The sequence below is a fragment of the Helobdella robusta genome (assembly GCF_000326865.2).
Source record: "Helobdella robusta unplaced genomic scaffold HELROscaffold_25, whole genome shotgun sequence".
Taxonomy (NCBI): domain Eukaryota; kingdom Metazoa; phylum Annelida; class Clitellata; order Rhynchobdellida; family Glossiphoniidae; genus Helobdella; species Helobdella robusta.
Genome location: NW_008704310.1, coordinates 971,481 through 985,486, shown reverse-complemented (window position 1 = coordinate 985,486; position 14,006 = coordinate 971,481). Strand labels below are relative to the sequence as shown.

At 32.3% G+C, this 14,006-nt stretch overlaps 4 protein-coding genes across 4 annotated transcripts; 1 reads left to right on the top strand and 3 right to left on the bottom strand.

The window, feature by feature from the left end:
* Window positions 1–496: 496 nt before the first annotated feature.
* Window positions 497–793, bottom strand: HELRODRAFT_79698 (hypothetical protein; the record flags this gene model as incomplete). Its single annotated transcript, XM_009019641.1, has 1 exon — window positions 497–793. A coding segment is annotated over one exon (297 nt), but the record flags the coding sequence as incomplete, so codon positions are not given.
* Window positions 794–2,014: 1,221 nt separating this feature from the next.
* On the bottom strand, window positions 2,015–4,251 carry HELRODRAFT_172987 (hypothetical protein; the record flags this gene model as incomplete). The annotated part of the gene is made up of 5 exons (XM_009019640.1): window positions 2,015–2,142; window positions 2,554–2,732; window positions 2,801–2,955; window positions 3,581–3,752; window positions 4,118–4,251. 5 exons carry the CDS (start codon window positions 4,249–4,251, stop codon window positions 2,015–2,017), a joined length of 768 nt encoding a protein of 255 aa, XP_009017888.1.
* Window positions 4,252–5,991: 1,740 nt separating this feature from the next.
* HELRODRAFT_172986 (hypothetical protein) lies at window positions 5,992–6,773 on the bottom strand (the record flags this gene model as incomplete). The annotated part of the gene is made up of 3 exons (XM_009019639.1): window positions 5,992–6,112; window positions 6,184–6,359; window positions 6,726–6,773. 3 exons carry the CDS (start codon window positions 6,771–6,773, stop codon window positions 5,992–5,994), a joined length of 345 nt encoding a protein of 114 aa, XP_009017887.1.
* A 4,828-nt stretch (window positions 6,774–11,601) lies between these two features.
* HELRODRAFT_79486 (hypothetical protein) lies at window positions 11,602–13,636 on the top strand (the record flags this gene model as incomplete). The annotated part of the gene is made up of 8 exons (XM_009019638.1): window positions 11,602–11,945; window positions 12,012–12,118; window positions 12,247–12,377; window positions 12,444–12,577; window positions 12,751–12,848; window positions 12,917–13,049; window positions 13,121–13,291; window positions 13,378–13,636. The coding sequence occupies 8 exons, from the start codon at window positions 11,602–11,604 to the stop codon at window positions 13,634–13,636; spliced, it is 1,377 nt and encodes a 458-aa protein (XP_009017886.1).
* Between the last annotated feature and the right edge of the window lie 370 nt (window positions 13,637–14,006).

Below are 14,006 nucleotides of genomic sequence, written 5' to 3'. Positions count from 1 at the left end.
TCAACAGTTTAAAGAGATTCATAAGCTCCACCCACGGTGCAACTAATAGTTAAACTAAATACAGCTCACTTGTTCGTTGGTTTGGGACCGTATTATGTACACAACAGCCAGAATAATAAAAGGAAAACGGTTCTTTGGGTATTTTTTTACAAATGTTATTGAATTTAAATCAAAAATATAAAACGCTTGACAACGCAATCTACCCTTAAACGATTTTGGATCAAAATCTAACCTGAATATTAATGCTTGGTTCCTGTTATGCGAAATGTTATAGCTCTATTTCTATATCTACGTCAATGCTCAACCATTGAGGTATAACCATTGAGGTGCTCCTCCCACGGTGCAACTAAGTTAAACTAAATAGATCTTTCCGCCGATTATGAAGTGAAAATTAAAAGAAAATAAACGGTTTTTTGAAGAAATTTTATTTTGTAAATGTTATTGAAATTAAAATTGAAAAACATAAATGAAAAACGTTTGACAAAAAAAGAATAATTCATACAACATAATATGTACGGATGAGCTCAAGAGCTCTTTGGAACCGCTCGTCGCGGTCTCTAGCACCGCGCTGCCACATAAACTCATCCAGATACGATGAGATGTGAGCATCGCAGGTGCCATGCATCTGTTTAAATTTATCTTTGGCACATTTCCAAAGATTTTCTATGCCATTTGTGTGGACTCCAGTTGAAGCCACGAACCCATATTTGTGATTAACAGTATTGTGCGGCAATCCTGTTGACTGACTCAGGCTATTATAAGCGGCCCAGCGATTTGACCACATAGTTGTTCCTGTTTGATAAGTTAGCAGTAAAATATATTTGTCAAACAAAAAATTGAGAAAAAATTACCAGGCAGTATATGGCGTTGCACTATTGGCATGAGTGTTGCTGCGCCCCTTTGTGGCACCTCCACATGAAACGCTTCTTTTGTATTTGTATCATTGTTGTATCAACACCCACCTTTGCAGAAAGAGCCTTGCGTGATCTCTTTTCGTTCGTTTGGCACACGAGACCAGAGTTTCATCAATCTGGACTACGTGTCCTGGCCCACCTATTCTCACTGGGTTATCTCTAACCCCCTCTGTGAACAGCTCTCGATGGAAATTAAACCAGTCAGGCAAAGTTTTGCTGCTTTCTATTTGCAGCAGACTCGCAACTGTTTCCCACTGTTTCCTGATTGATATCTCCCATACTCCAGTAGTATGTCAACTGAAACAAGCGAAAAGAATTGAATGAAACGTAAATTGGTTCTTTTTTGAAAATTAAATCACAATGGTAATTTAAAAAAATTCTTCTCGTCATCTCGTCAGTTAAGTTGAAGGCGTTGAAGTTGTTAAATCAGCTGATTCAACTAGTAAACTGAATATATATATATATATATATATATATATATATAAATGCTGGTAATAGACTATAATTTTTACAATATTCTATAAATTCTACCGAATGTTTGGCGTTAATATGTTCGTAGTTCGTTTTTTCGATTTTTCTCACTAAAGTTTTTTGGAATTAAATCAAATTGCACTGATGATGATTCATTCGGAATCAACATATGGCCTAATTTGCAGCATGAATTATAAAAATAAGTTTATTTTGAATTTTAATGAACTAAAGGTTCTCTAAAAAACTTTAGTGACAAAAATCGAAAAAACGAACTACAAACATATTAACGCCAAACATTCGGTAGAATTTATGGAATATTCTAAATATTCCATAAACTCTATACATTCCATATATATTGTATATATATATATATAATATATATATATATTATTAAATAATATATTATAATTTATGGAATATTGTAAATATTCCATAAATTCTATACATTCCATATATTTATATTATATATATATATATATTGGATTGTGACAGAAATACAATTAATGATGAATGAAAATCACAACATATTCCCCGTTAGTTAGCATTCTGTTTAATTTTTCGATTTTTCTAACGGTAGAACGTAAATCATAGTCAATTTTCTTGAGTTAAAACTGAAATTTTTATTTATTTTAATCAAATTGATACGTTGTGTATATGGCCCAGACTTTATTGTAATGGGCAGCTGGACCAAAATGTGTAGTTGAAAATTTTTTTGGAGCAGTGGAAAAGGCACCATGGGCAGTCAAAATGTAAAGTTCTGGGCAGCAATAAAACAAAAAAATGTAGCTAATCTTTCGTAACTACAATAACTTACACTCAAACACTCACCGTAAGAGACACAAACGAGTTATTTTACCGTGGAACAACATAAATTATTATATGCACATATGCATATGACATCTTTTGAATCACTGAAGCTTTAAAGACAGTTAAAGAATTACTTAAATTTTATTATTTTTAATCAATAAAACATTTTGGGAATCTTAAATATGTCTGCGTAACAATCAAAGAGATAGACAGTGTAATTATGTAAAATATGCATTGTAATGAATAGTAAGTAGTAAGTGTCAAAATTTCTTCTTATATTTTTGCTTTTATCTTCATCCAATATTTCATCGCCTGCCTTGTGCTGTTCTGTCGATTGAGGAAAAATTCCGTGAAATTAAACCTGCTCCTTTGCTTTTGGTGTACTTTTTACTCTTTGTTCTGTCCGTTTCAACTACAGCAGTATAGCAGGTCAAGGGTCCCAATCGACTAAAGTAATGGTTCTCAGTGCTGAATGATAAACTGGCCCTCTTTATTGACTTCAGTGTTGTACTGGTGCTGATCAGCCTCTCAACATCAGCGCTGAGCGGTTTAGCAGCCAATATTGTTGTTACGTTTATGTACGAGTCTGATGATGCAAAAAAGCGCACCAGTTCCGGCAATGACATTTTACGAACTCTTTTGCTAAATCTGCTTTTGCTTTTTCTGGCCTTTTTCTATGAGACTCTTTACCTCCTTCTCTGATGACTTCTCCATCCCTTACGAAGTTTAGAACGGATCTATTTGCAAAATTCATTGAGGAGCGCTGTTGAACATCGCGGAAAAAGCGCTTTATAAACTAATTGAATGATTGATTGCATGAATGATTGATTGAATGATTGATTGAATGATTGATTGAATGTTTGATTGAATGATTGATTGATTGATTGATTGATTGATTGATTGATTGATTACGAAGACCATCAATGTTATCCACAGCAAGCAAATCATCGTACATCTTCAAGTTTGATGACTGTTAAAGCCGCAAGGGTTGCTAATGGTTTAGCAATGCGCACAATTTCTTCACCCATTGCAAAGCGTTAATCTAGAAACTCATCTAGTGATTCAGCTTACTTATTGCACACTACACGGACATTCCTTCAATCCGTCATATACATATGGTGTGTCTTACGCCACATAATATGAGGCTTTGCCATTCATTTTGAGCGAACTATTTTCAAGTGTAAATATTTGATTGTTCAATGCCTCAACCTATCCTTCAAGTAACAGTTGTATTTCAAGTCACGCAGTTTGGTTTTCACCTGTGGGGTTAGCTTGTCTGTAAGGAAGATGGGGTTCTGATTGAAGCTGTTTTTGATTCCTGCTGAAAACGTGTGTCCGCCAGAGAAGTGATTTAAGATTGTTGATATTTAGCAGGAATGCGAGGTAACCGCTGGCTTCTTTGTCTTTGAAGTTTTGAAGAAAATAAGCAGGCAATGCCATGATGCCGGAACTGCATTCAACATGTTGGAATTGAACTGCGTCCAGTGAACCTCAAAGAGTTTTGGCAGTGACATTAGGCAACAGTTATTGTTTCTTGCAATATCTTTCAACTCTCTAGTGCTAAGTGCAGAAAAGTGAAAAAAATGTTTGAGCCTATTAGTTTCTGAAATGTTTGTTCGACTTCACTAACTGTAGACTTCCATGCTGGATTTGATTTATAGACGCCGGACCACACTTTAAGCAGTGGGACTTTGTCATCAACATATTCTTTATTTTTTTTTTCTCAGACAATTTTCAAAAACCTTTATTGAATATATTAAAAATGTTTTCGGAAATTTAACACAAGTAGTACACAATGCAAAATTTCGGCCATTTTGACAAAATATCTTAATTGTTTTATCAGAGCTGAATTTTGTTACTTAGTTATTTTAAAATAAGAATATCTAGTTATTGCTTCCTTTGACAAACGTGCCATTAAAACTGACTTACAGATACCAGCACTGTCAATTTCTACTTCGTCAAATTTATTAGCATTTATGTTTGACTGCAGCGTACTTTCTTCATTGTCATCCGATTTAACGTCTGCAAGTACACCAGGTGAGGCTGGTGATGAGCCCATCACATACTGTTAAGCGTTTTCAACATGATCATGTTTAGAGGCAGTGGCTGCGGAGTCACACATAGATGAAAATGAGGCTATCGAAGATGATACAGTGTCACAATATCAGCTTTTTCTGGTTTACTGGACGTACTTGTAGGCTACTGTTGCATCACTGATAGTGTGCGATGCGACTACCAGCCAAAAATTCCGCTTAAATCGACACGGTTGACTAGTAACTGCTCTTTTTCCTCATTACCTTTAACGTACTCAGAATAATAGTAGAATAGATATTAAAAATGAACGCAGATATTAAATTTTAAAACGATATGAATAACTAACCACTGAACTGAACAGCTTGAGCTAAAAGCAACAGCCAATATCAATGAATAAATGCCAGTTTAGTACTAAATGTACAAAGAAAGGAACATACAAATTTAATTACTAACTGAATGAAGAACTTAAAGTAAAACCGTACGATTGAACGTTAATAATAATAGTTAATAAAATGATTGATTGATTTAATTGATTTACGTTATGGAAATATAAGTGATAAATAAGTAAATTAATTGAAGTTTTGTGCAGGGGCGACGAGTCACAGCCATAGCGCACCGAAGTAACATCTGTTTATCAGCCTAAAAGCAGGCGAGGTTAAATTTCGGATCGCAAAATTTGCAATTGCAAGTTGTAAAACATAATCGATTAAGACAATAACGTTGTAATTTAGCTGAAAAACATTTTAATAATTTTATTCGGCGATTAAAAAATTAACGTAGCTTTTGGGACACGAAAATCTTTTATGTTGCACGACGTCCGTGGTTTTGGGCAGTGGGAAAAAAACTATAGAATAAGTACTGATGTGGCCGATTGCTCAAGTATATATATTCTGTGTCTCTACAATGCTCTAATTCTTTGTTTGTTTTATGTGAATACTTAACGGTCATTTAATTAATTATTACGATCTTCAACTTTGTGCAATATGAGACTTTTTCGTGTCATCATTATCGATGATTCATCTGTTTCTAAATTTATTAGTGGGAAGGATTCCAATTGCACGTTGTTGAATATTTATTACCAGATGTTTTTTTTTATGAATATTGACTCGGTTAATCGTAAATTATAATAGTTGTTATCAGGCCCGGAATTAGGGGGAGGCAAAAGGGGCAAGCGCACCGGGCGTTAAATTTTAGGGGCGGTAAATTAATTTTAAACTTATTTATTTATTTTTATTTGTTTATTTAAATCTGATCAACCTTATTAACTAACAAATCCAATTGTGTTAATTACCTTGAATACACGATTTTTAATTTTAGTCTATATAATGTTGAAACGAGACAATCGAACCAATATCGAAACGAAACTGAGAGTAAAAAACACATGGACAGCTTGATAAAAATATTGTTTAATGTTTTATTGATAATAAATCTCTCTTCATATAGAAATAAATTTAAATTATCAACAGAAAAAATCACAATAAATTATTAAAATTATTAATGGAAAAATAATTACAGGATTTCCAAAAACTATTTACATACAAAAAACTATTTACATAAAAAAAAACAATTTACATACAAAAAATTATTTACATACACAAAAAACTATTTACATACACAAAAAATATTTAAATACACAAAAAACTATTTAAACACAAAAAACTATTCACATACACGAAAAACTAGTTACATACAAAAACCTTTTCACATAGAAAAAAATGTACAACACTAAAAGATATTTACATTACTCACAAAAAAGTGACACGACTTAAGTTTTCTCATTGAAGATGAAATCATAAATTTGTTGTATCAACTTGTCTGGAGGAAACAGTTGGTCGATGGACACATTGCACCTCATGATGTTGAGGAAATGTTCGATTACTTGAAAACTGTATGTAATTTGGTGTTCTATCTGATCAATGAATGGACATAGACAGTGTTGCCCCGTTAAATAACTTACTTACTCCTTTGTAGCTCTAAATGTGGTGTAGATGGTAAGGAGGGATGGGGATCGGAAAAGTGGGCATGTTGTTTTCTCCACTGATCGATGCACGCTCTAAAGAAGCCTTGCAAACAACCGGCCAGGTATGCAAAGTTTCCAACAATTTTATCTAAACAGATGCTGCATGTTAGATGCTGCATGTGAACATTTTTGTTACATTAAAATTAAATCGTTTTCCTTAATCATTTATGATAGTTTGCTGACTTAGCATTTGAAATACAGTACTAAATTTAATTTTTCATTTTTGTAAGTTGTATAAAATAAATTTTAATCTTTTGTGAAAAATTTATTATAATTGAAGAAAAAAACTTCATAAACAAACGATGACATATTCATATACACACACAGGTATTGGCAATTTATTAATCAAATATATTTTCACATTATTAAAAAATGTAAATCTCAAAACGTATTTAATCTGTAAACAATATATACAAACTACACTCGATATTTACATAAAAATCGAAAGGTTTAGGCAACATGGACACAATTGGTGATACCATCCCAAAAAATCCGCCAATTTCTAAAGAATGTAGAATTTTCGACATTCTAAAACGTAATTTGCGTCAAGTCTTAAATCTTTTAATTTCCATTTCCAAATAAGGTAAAATTTTATTGATCTTTTATCGGGTCATCACACATGCATGCGAACGTGCCTGTATGCTTGTGTTTCAACAAAATCACCATAATGTTCACATATATCTAAAGTTTAAAATTGTGAATTAATTAATTAATTCATTCATTCATTTATTCATGATTTTAAATTTAAGTTTATAATATAACGCTGAAATGAGACAATCGAACAAATATCGAAACGAAACTGAAAGAAAGGGAAACATGGGCATCTTGATAACGAGATTGTTTAATGTTTCGTTGATAATAATTGAATGTAAATTATATTTACGAACTGAAATATCACAATGAAAAATTATTAGTGGAAAAATAATACGGGACTTCCAAAAACTATTTTCACACAAAAATACTATTTACAATCAAAAACTATTTACAAACCAAAAACTATTCACCTACATAAAAAATGTCTTACATGCCAAAAAACTATTTACATAAAAAAAACGATTTACATATACACAAATATTCTAAAAAATATTTTCACAACTCACAAAAAATTAGCCGACTCAAGTTAGTTATGTTCCTATTTTCTTTAGACAAAGCAGTCACTTATTTTGTTTCATATTCTTCATCTTCTATTGTTGTCAATTTTCAAGGAAGTTTATAGAAACTATGTAAACCAAAGCTGCACTGAAGATGATTTGTGAAAAATTGAAATAGAGCCAATCTGCATGATAAATGACTAAATGTGGATAACAACAGTTCAATTTTAAATATATTTGCATGATAAATTTATATATTAACTCTATTTTCAATAAATTGAACTATTTCCAAAAAATTGCAATAAGATAAACTGAAAAGTGCACGTTGTTTAAGCGAGGAAGTTCTCATAGGATCACCAGGTACTACGTCAAACTAGGTTAGTTATTGGTACAACACTGTGTTGTACCCATAATTGAAGTCATATGCCCCATAAAAACTTGACTCAGATTTTTAAAATAGCTTTTGCATCTAATAAAATTATAAATTGTTAAACTTGTTGTTGTCACAGATATCATTATCTGTCGATAAATTTATACAATGCCTATTTATAAACATCTCGACTTATAGCTTTTTCGATAAAGTTTATAATTAAAACGTTTATCAGTTTTGGTGAAATTTATTTAAAACTCGATAACAACATGTCAGCAAAGCTGAGGTGAATATGCGATAGCTGTCATAACTTTATAAGCTTTATATGTTTTTTGCGTAATGTGTATTAGTACCATTCTACTGAGAGCTCAATTATACAGAAATTTCAAAAAATTTATTTATTTATTTTTTAATTTGTTACGGCACTGCAGCTCCTAAGATGGTGCTTTAATGTGTCCTGTTTGTAAATTGATAATTGTAATTTTTTTGTTTAATTTTTGTTTCTCTGTTTTATTAAATTCCTCTTAACATAACGGGAAATTCGACCAAGCCGCATCAAGCCATCAGTCCAGAGTTTGAAAAGAAGCCTTTGACCGAGGTGTTGTTTTGTAGGTTAGGTATTATTAGTAACAGCTTGATCCAGTTTATCTGAGCTGGCGGGAAGCAGATATAACAACCACACCGTAAACCGGAGGCGCCAGAAGCTGACGCCACCACGGAAAAAGAAAAAGCCCATCTACCGTTTGTCGGCCCCACAACCCAATGACCCCCATACAGTGCAATCACCATAGTTTTATATAGTGTCCACTATTTACATTCCTGATATGGCTGGCGTCTGAGTCTCCACTAGGTAGGTCACCCATAAATGGCATTCGACACAACTTTGAAAGTGTTGATTTTCTCTTAAGTCATATTTAGCCACAATAGATTCTCAAGACACCTTGAGAGTTTTTTGGCCTCCACCATGGTAATTAGCAACATCAGATTCTCAACATAACCCAGAGGGAAAAGTTTAAACCTATTTACAGAATTTGTGTCTCCACTAAAATAATTATTCTCGATATATTTTTGGGTGAACTATACATCTCCTCACTGACATATTTGAGCCATCATTATGAGGTTTGTCCACAACAGGGGACAATATTTATTTGTTTTTTCAATGTTTGGTTGTATTTGCTAGAGATGTGCTTTCGTTTGATCTCAGTCTGTTTGCCATAATGATATATGTTATTTTGCAATGTTTCGTTTCAAATCAGAATGTGGCGTTGAAGTATTAGTTATGGGAATCTGATGAACTTTTACTGATAAAGTGTCAACCTTCTCATTGCCGAATATCCTTATATGACTGGGTATATCCATACTATTTGGATGTTACATTTATTTTGTGTTTATTCATTTATTTTAATTTTTATATTTTTTATTATTCATTTTAATTTGTATGAAGGCTAGTACAGCTGACAAAGAAAAGAATTTATTTAAAAACTGCAACAACAAAACATCCAACGAGTAGAACAGTCTCGATAAATTATTATTAATCAGCGCAATCAACACAGATGCATCAAATAGGAGTGTATTTTTTGTAATTACTCAGTATTTTGTTATTTTTGGGCAAAGACTAACAATAAATAAAAAAATTCTTAATTTAATTTAACTTTATTGGGTCAACATATTAGACACTAAAGTTATATACGCACACGCACGCACGCACGCACACACGCAAACACACATGCACGCACACATAAATATATAACAAGATTCATGTGGACCATGGATACAATATATATAATATATAAGCTATAATATATATGCTATAATATATAAGATATAATATAAGCAATACGTATATACGAATAGGTATATACGTATATATATTTATTAATTTATTTGCCCAATGAACGTCCGTTTTATTTGCCTATGATCCAGTAGCGCTTTTGAGATTCAACAATTAAAAAGCGCCGTATATAAATTTTCGTAATAATAATATCGTATATGAATTTCATATTATATATATATATATATATATATACAATATATAAAAATTTATACAGCGCTTTTTAAAATAAAATATTTTCAAAGGCTCTAACAAATAGAACAAACAAAAATAAAACAAAAAACGTATCGCAACAAATTGATCGTCAAATGCAAGAATAAAAATGTTGTATATATATATATATATATATATATATTTTTTTTTACAATATTCTATAAATTCTACCGAATGTTTGGCGTTAATATGTTTGTAGTTCGTTTTTTCGATTTTTCTCACTAAAGTTTTTTGGAGAACTTTTAGTTTATGAAAATTAAAAATAAACTTGTAGACTGGCGGATCTAAACAACTTTGAAAAAGATCAACATTTTTGTAAATGTTTAAATTTTCACGGGAAGTGTCAATATTTTGACGGGAGAGGCTAAAATTTGTAGTAGTTTGTAGCTGACTACTTTTTTCTTTTGCTTATTACGTCCATCTTTGGTCGATTCGATTTTTTCGACTTAAAACGCTGCTTTTTCTGTTAACTTTAACTGTTGAATTTTTTTTTTTATTAAAAATAGTGCTCAGAATGTGGGAAACCGCCGCTCCCTAAATCCACCACTGAGTGTAGAATGCACTAAAAAATATTAAGATCAATCATAGATGTTGCTAGTTGATGCTTACGAAACATCTTCCTGACGCATCGCTAAATTATAATTATCTATATGTATTTGTATCAGGTTTGTATCAGGTTTTAAATATTTGAAACACCAACGTTTAATGTTCAACGCTTAAGTAAATGATTAAAAGGTTAAAGGTTACTCTCTCTCTCTCTTTTGCGTTAGCTTCAGAAGTTTCAACGACAAACACACACAACGTATATGAATACGCGTGTAAACCACGCATCATACACATTGCATATGATAGGCGGGGATCTATTTGTATTCGAACCCAGTCATTGCAATAGCATGACCAGGCGCCTTTAACCATTGGGCCATCACGCCGATTAGCTTAGCAGATCGGTACATTTTCGCTTGATCGTTATGTGATCGGCAAATTATCGGCATATGGAGAACTCTCCAAATCGGTAAATACCAATAAATAGGGCCTACAATTTAGCAGCAACCAATCATATGTATTCATTAAATTATATGGGACTTCCTATATACATTCACCCCTAACTAGGATGGTTCAACCGGCTCACATTCTACCATTATGTAATTAAAATATGATAAAAAAATAATTTTACTTTTAATTTATTGTTTGTTTAAAATAATATTATTTATCAACAAAATCAACACTTACTATTTTTCATTTTTTACCTAAAAATTGCAACTATTCTACCTTACACATTCATCGGTATCAGTAAATTTTATTACCGATGTAGGGATTGGAAGAAATCAGTAATTTTCAGTACATCGGTTTGAGAACATTAATGGAATAAACACAAAAATTCATTTCTATATCTTTTTTTAATCAATGATCATGAACTTGAAAAAATTCTACAACGAAAAACAAGAATTGATTAAAACACTGAAAAACACCTCCAAATATTTCTCTTAATTACAGTCAGATATACAGTTATCAAGATTCGTGTTTATTATTAAATATTGAAAAAATTAATCATTATTAATTTCATTTTAATTTATAAAATTATATATTTACTTAAATTGGCTTAAACTTCTTCGATGAGATAAATATTTAATAATCACATGCTTCAACTCATCTTCAAACAGATTAGAATAATCTATAAATATATCGTAACCTGAACAAATAGTATCGTTATCGCATGAGATAGGTTATCAAACATTTTACGTTAATATAAATACTGTGGCTGGAATGAAAAAAATAATTTAAAAATATTAGAAAATATTTTTGCAAAACTTTATTTTAACAGAATGGTTAAAATAACGACGTATTATTCCATGACAGGTTTGTGCATTTTTATAGCTGCACTGGTGTTGCCGACTCTTTCTGAGAGTGGTAAAACATACCTGCCAACATGGGAGTCTCTGGATTCACGACCACTGCCTGCCTGGTTTGATGAGGCTAAGATAGGAATCTTCTTACACTGGGGAGTCTTCTCTGTGCCCTCGTTTCAGTCTGAATGGTTTTGGAATAGTTGGAACAATGGGAATCCAGCCGCTGTAGAATTCATGAAAAAGAACTATCCACCCAACTTTACATATGCAGATTTTGGATCTCAGTTCAAAGCAGAGTTTTATGATACTGACCTGCTTGCTGACATCTTCAAGGACGCAGGAGCAAAGTTATTAATAATTAAATAAATACGGTTAAGTTCTACTAATGAATTCATAACTTTTAATTTTGATAGATATGTAGTCCTGACCAGCAAGCATCATGAGGGCTACACAAATTGGCCTTCCAATTATTCTTGGAACTGGAACTCGATGGATGTTGGTCCCAAAAAAGATTTAGTAGGTGAGATTTTTCATTATTCAAAAAATTAAATAATTTCAATAAATTTGAAGGTTGAATGTAGCGAGTTTCTTAATTAACAACTATACATAATCAAAAAGAATATCTTGAAATTATAAATTATTTGATAGGAGAACTGGCCACGTCCATTCGAAAAAGAACTGACCTTAGATTTGGATTGTATCATTCTATGTTTGAATGGTACCACCCTTTATATTTAAACGACAAAAGCAACAATTTTAAAACGAACTTATTCACAATGGTATTATTACAGATTAAGCATTGAGAACATTTTCATCGATTTCTACCAAAACTTTGTAATCTTCAGAGTAAAACGTTACCAGAGTTATATGAGATAGTGAACCTGTACAAACCTGATGTTGTTTGGTCGGATGGAGAGTGGGAGGCATCTTACAAATATTGGAACAGCACTGAATTCTTGGCTTGGCTTTATAACGACAGGTTGTTACTCTGACTGACCGATTGACCGACCGAACGCTGACTGAATAATTTCTCAAATGGGAAAAATTGTCTTTTAAAATCATTTCGGTCACTTTTATGAAAATAATAACATAATTTGAAAAGCATTCACCAATTTTATTTTGGTTTTATATTTTGAAAACCAAATTTTCCAGCCCAGTAAAAAATACAGTTGTGGTCAATGATAGATGGGGAGGGGAGACACTGTGCAAACACGGAGGATTTTACACTTGCACAGACCGTTTCAATCCAGGTTCAACCAATATCACGTTAGTATTTTATGTGGACCGCCATAAACTAACTGCTCAACATATTATGCAGGTGTTCTTCAGAAACATAAATGGGAGAATTGCATGACGATGGACCTCAGTTCGTGGGGTTACAGAAGAGTAGCCCAATTAAAAGACATTATAACAATCAATAAGCTAATTTATGAACTCGCATCAACTATAAGGTATATTTGCGTTTAAAACTAAACGGTTTATCAAGTGTAAAAAAAAATATGTATTACACTTGAAACTACAGCTGTGGTGGAAATATATTGATCAACGCTGGAATTCGATCAGATGGACGAATTGATCCCATCTTTGAGGAGCGGTTGAGGCAACTGGGTACGTGGTTGAAAGTTAATGAGGAGGCAGTTTATTCGTCAGTTCCTTGGAAGTTTCAAAACGACACCATCACCGAAAACATATGGTGAGCACCATGTTAAATTATTTTGCTAATTAACTGAAATACTTATTAAATTGTCATACAGTATAAATTGTATTATCATTTTTAAGGTACACATCTAAACAACTTGCCACTAGCAAAGCCGTTTATGTTTTTGTTTTAGACTGGCCATCAAAAAATATTTTGACGTTAGGAGCTCCTCAGCCATCTTCATCTACCAAGGTCACAATGATTGGGCATAATGCAACATTTCAATGGAGCAAACTTTCATCGAGTGGAGGCATGAATATAACCTTTCCATACATTTCACCCAACCAGCTGCCTTCAATGTGGGCTTGGGTTCTGAAATTACAAAATTTGAACAACTAATATATTTTTAATAATATGCAAAGCCAACAAACATAAACCTTCTCATTTTTACGTTTCGATTGTAATTTGAACTTCTCTTTTGGAAAAGATCCAAATATTTTAAATTCAAAACAATGGTTTTTTTTTATCGAAATTGTAAACAGCATGCTAAGTCGCGTGAGCGCAGTTAGCGCACCGGTTATAAAAAAAAGTTCATTCAGGGAAATTACTTTTCAATTTATTAAGCCCAACAGAACATTCATCATCAATGTTCATTATCCATCATCATTTTTGCCCGTTACCCAAACTAAAATGGGGTGCTGATGTCGTTTAATGCAACAAATAATTAACAAAATTGAATTGGAATATATTTTGACTGAAGTAGTGGCCA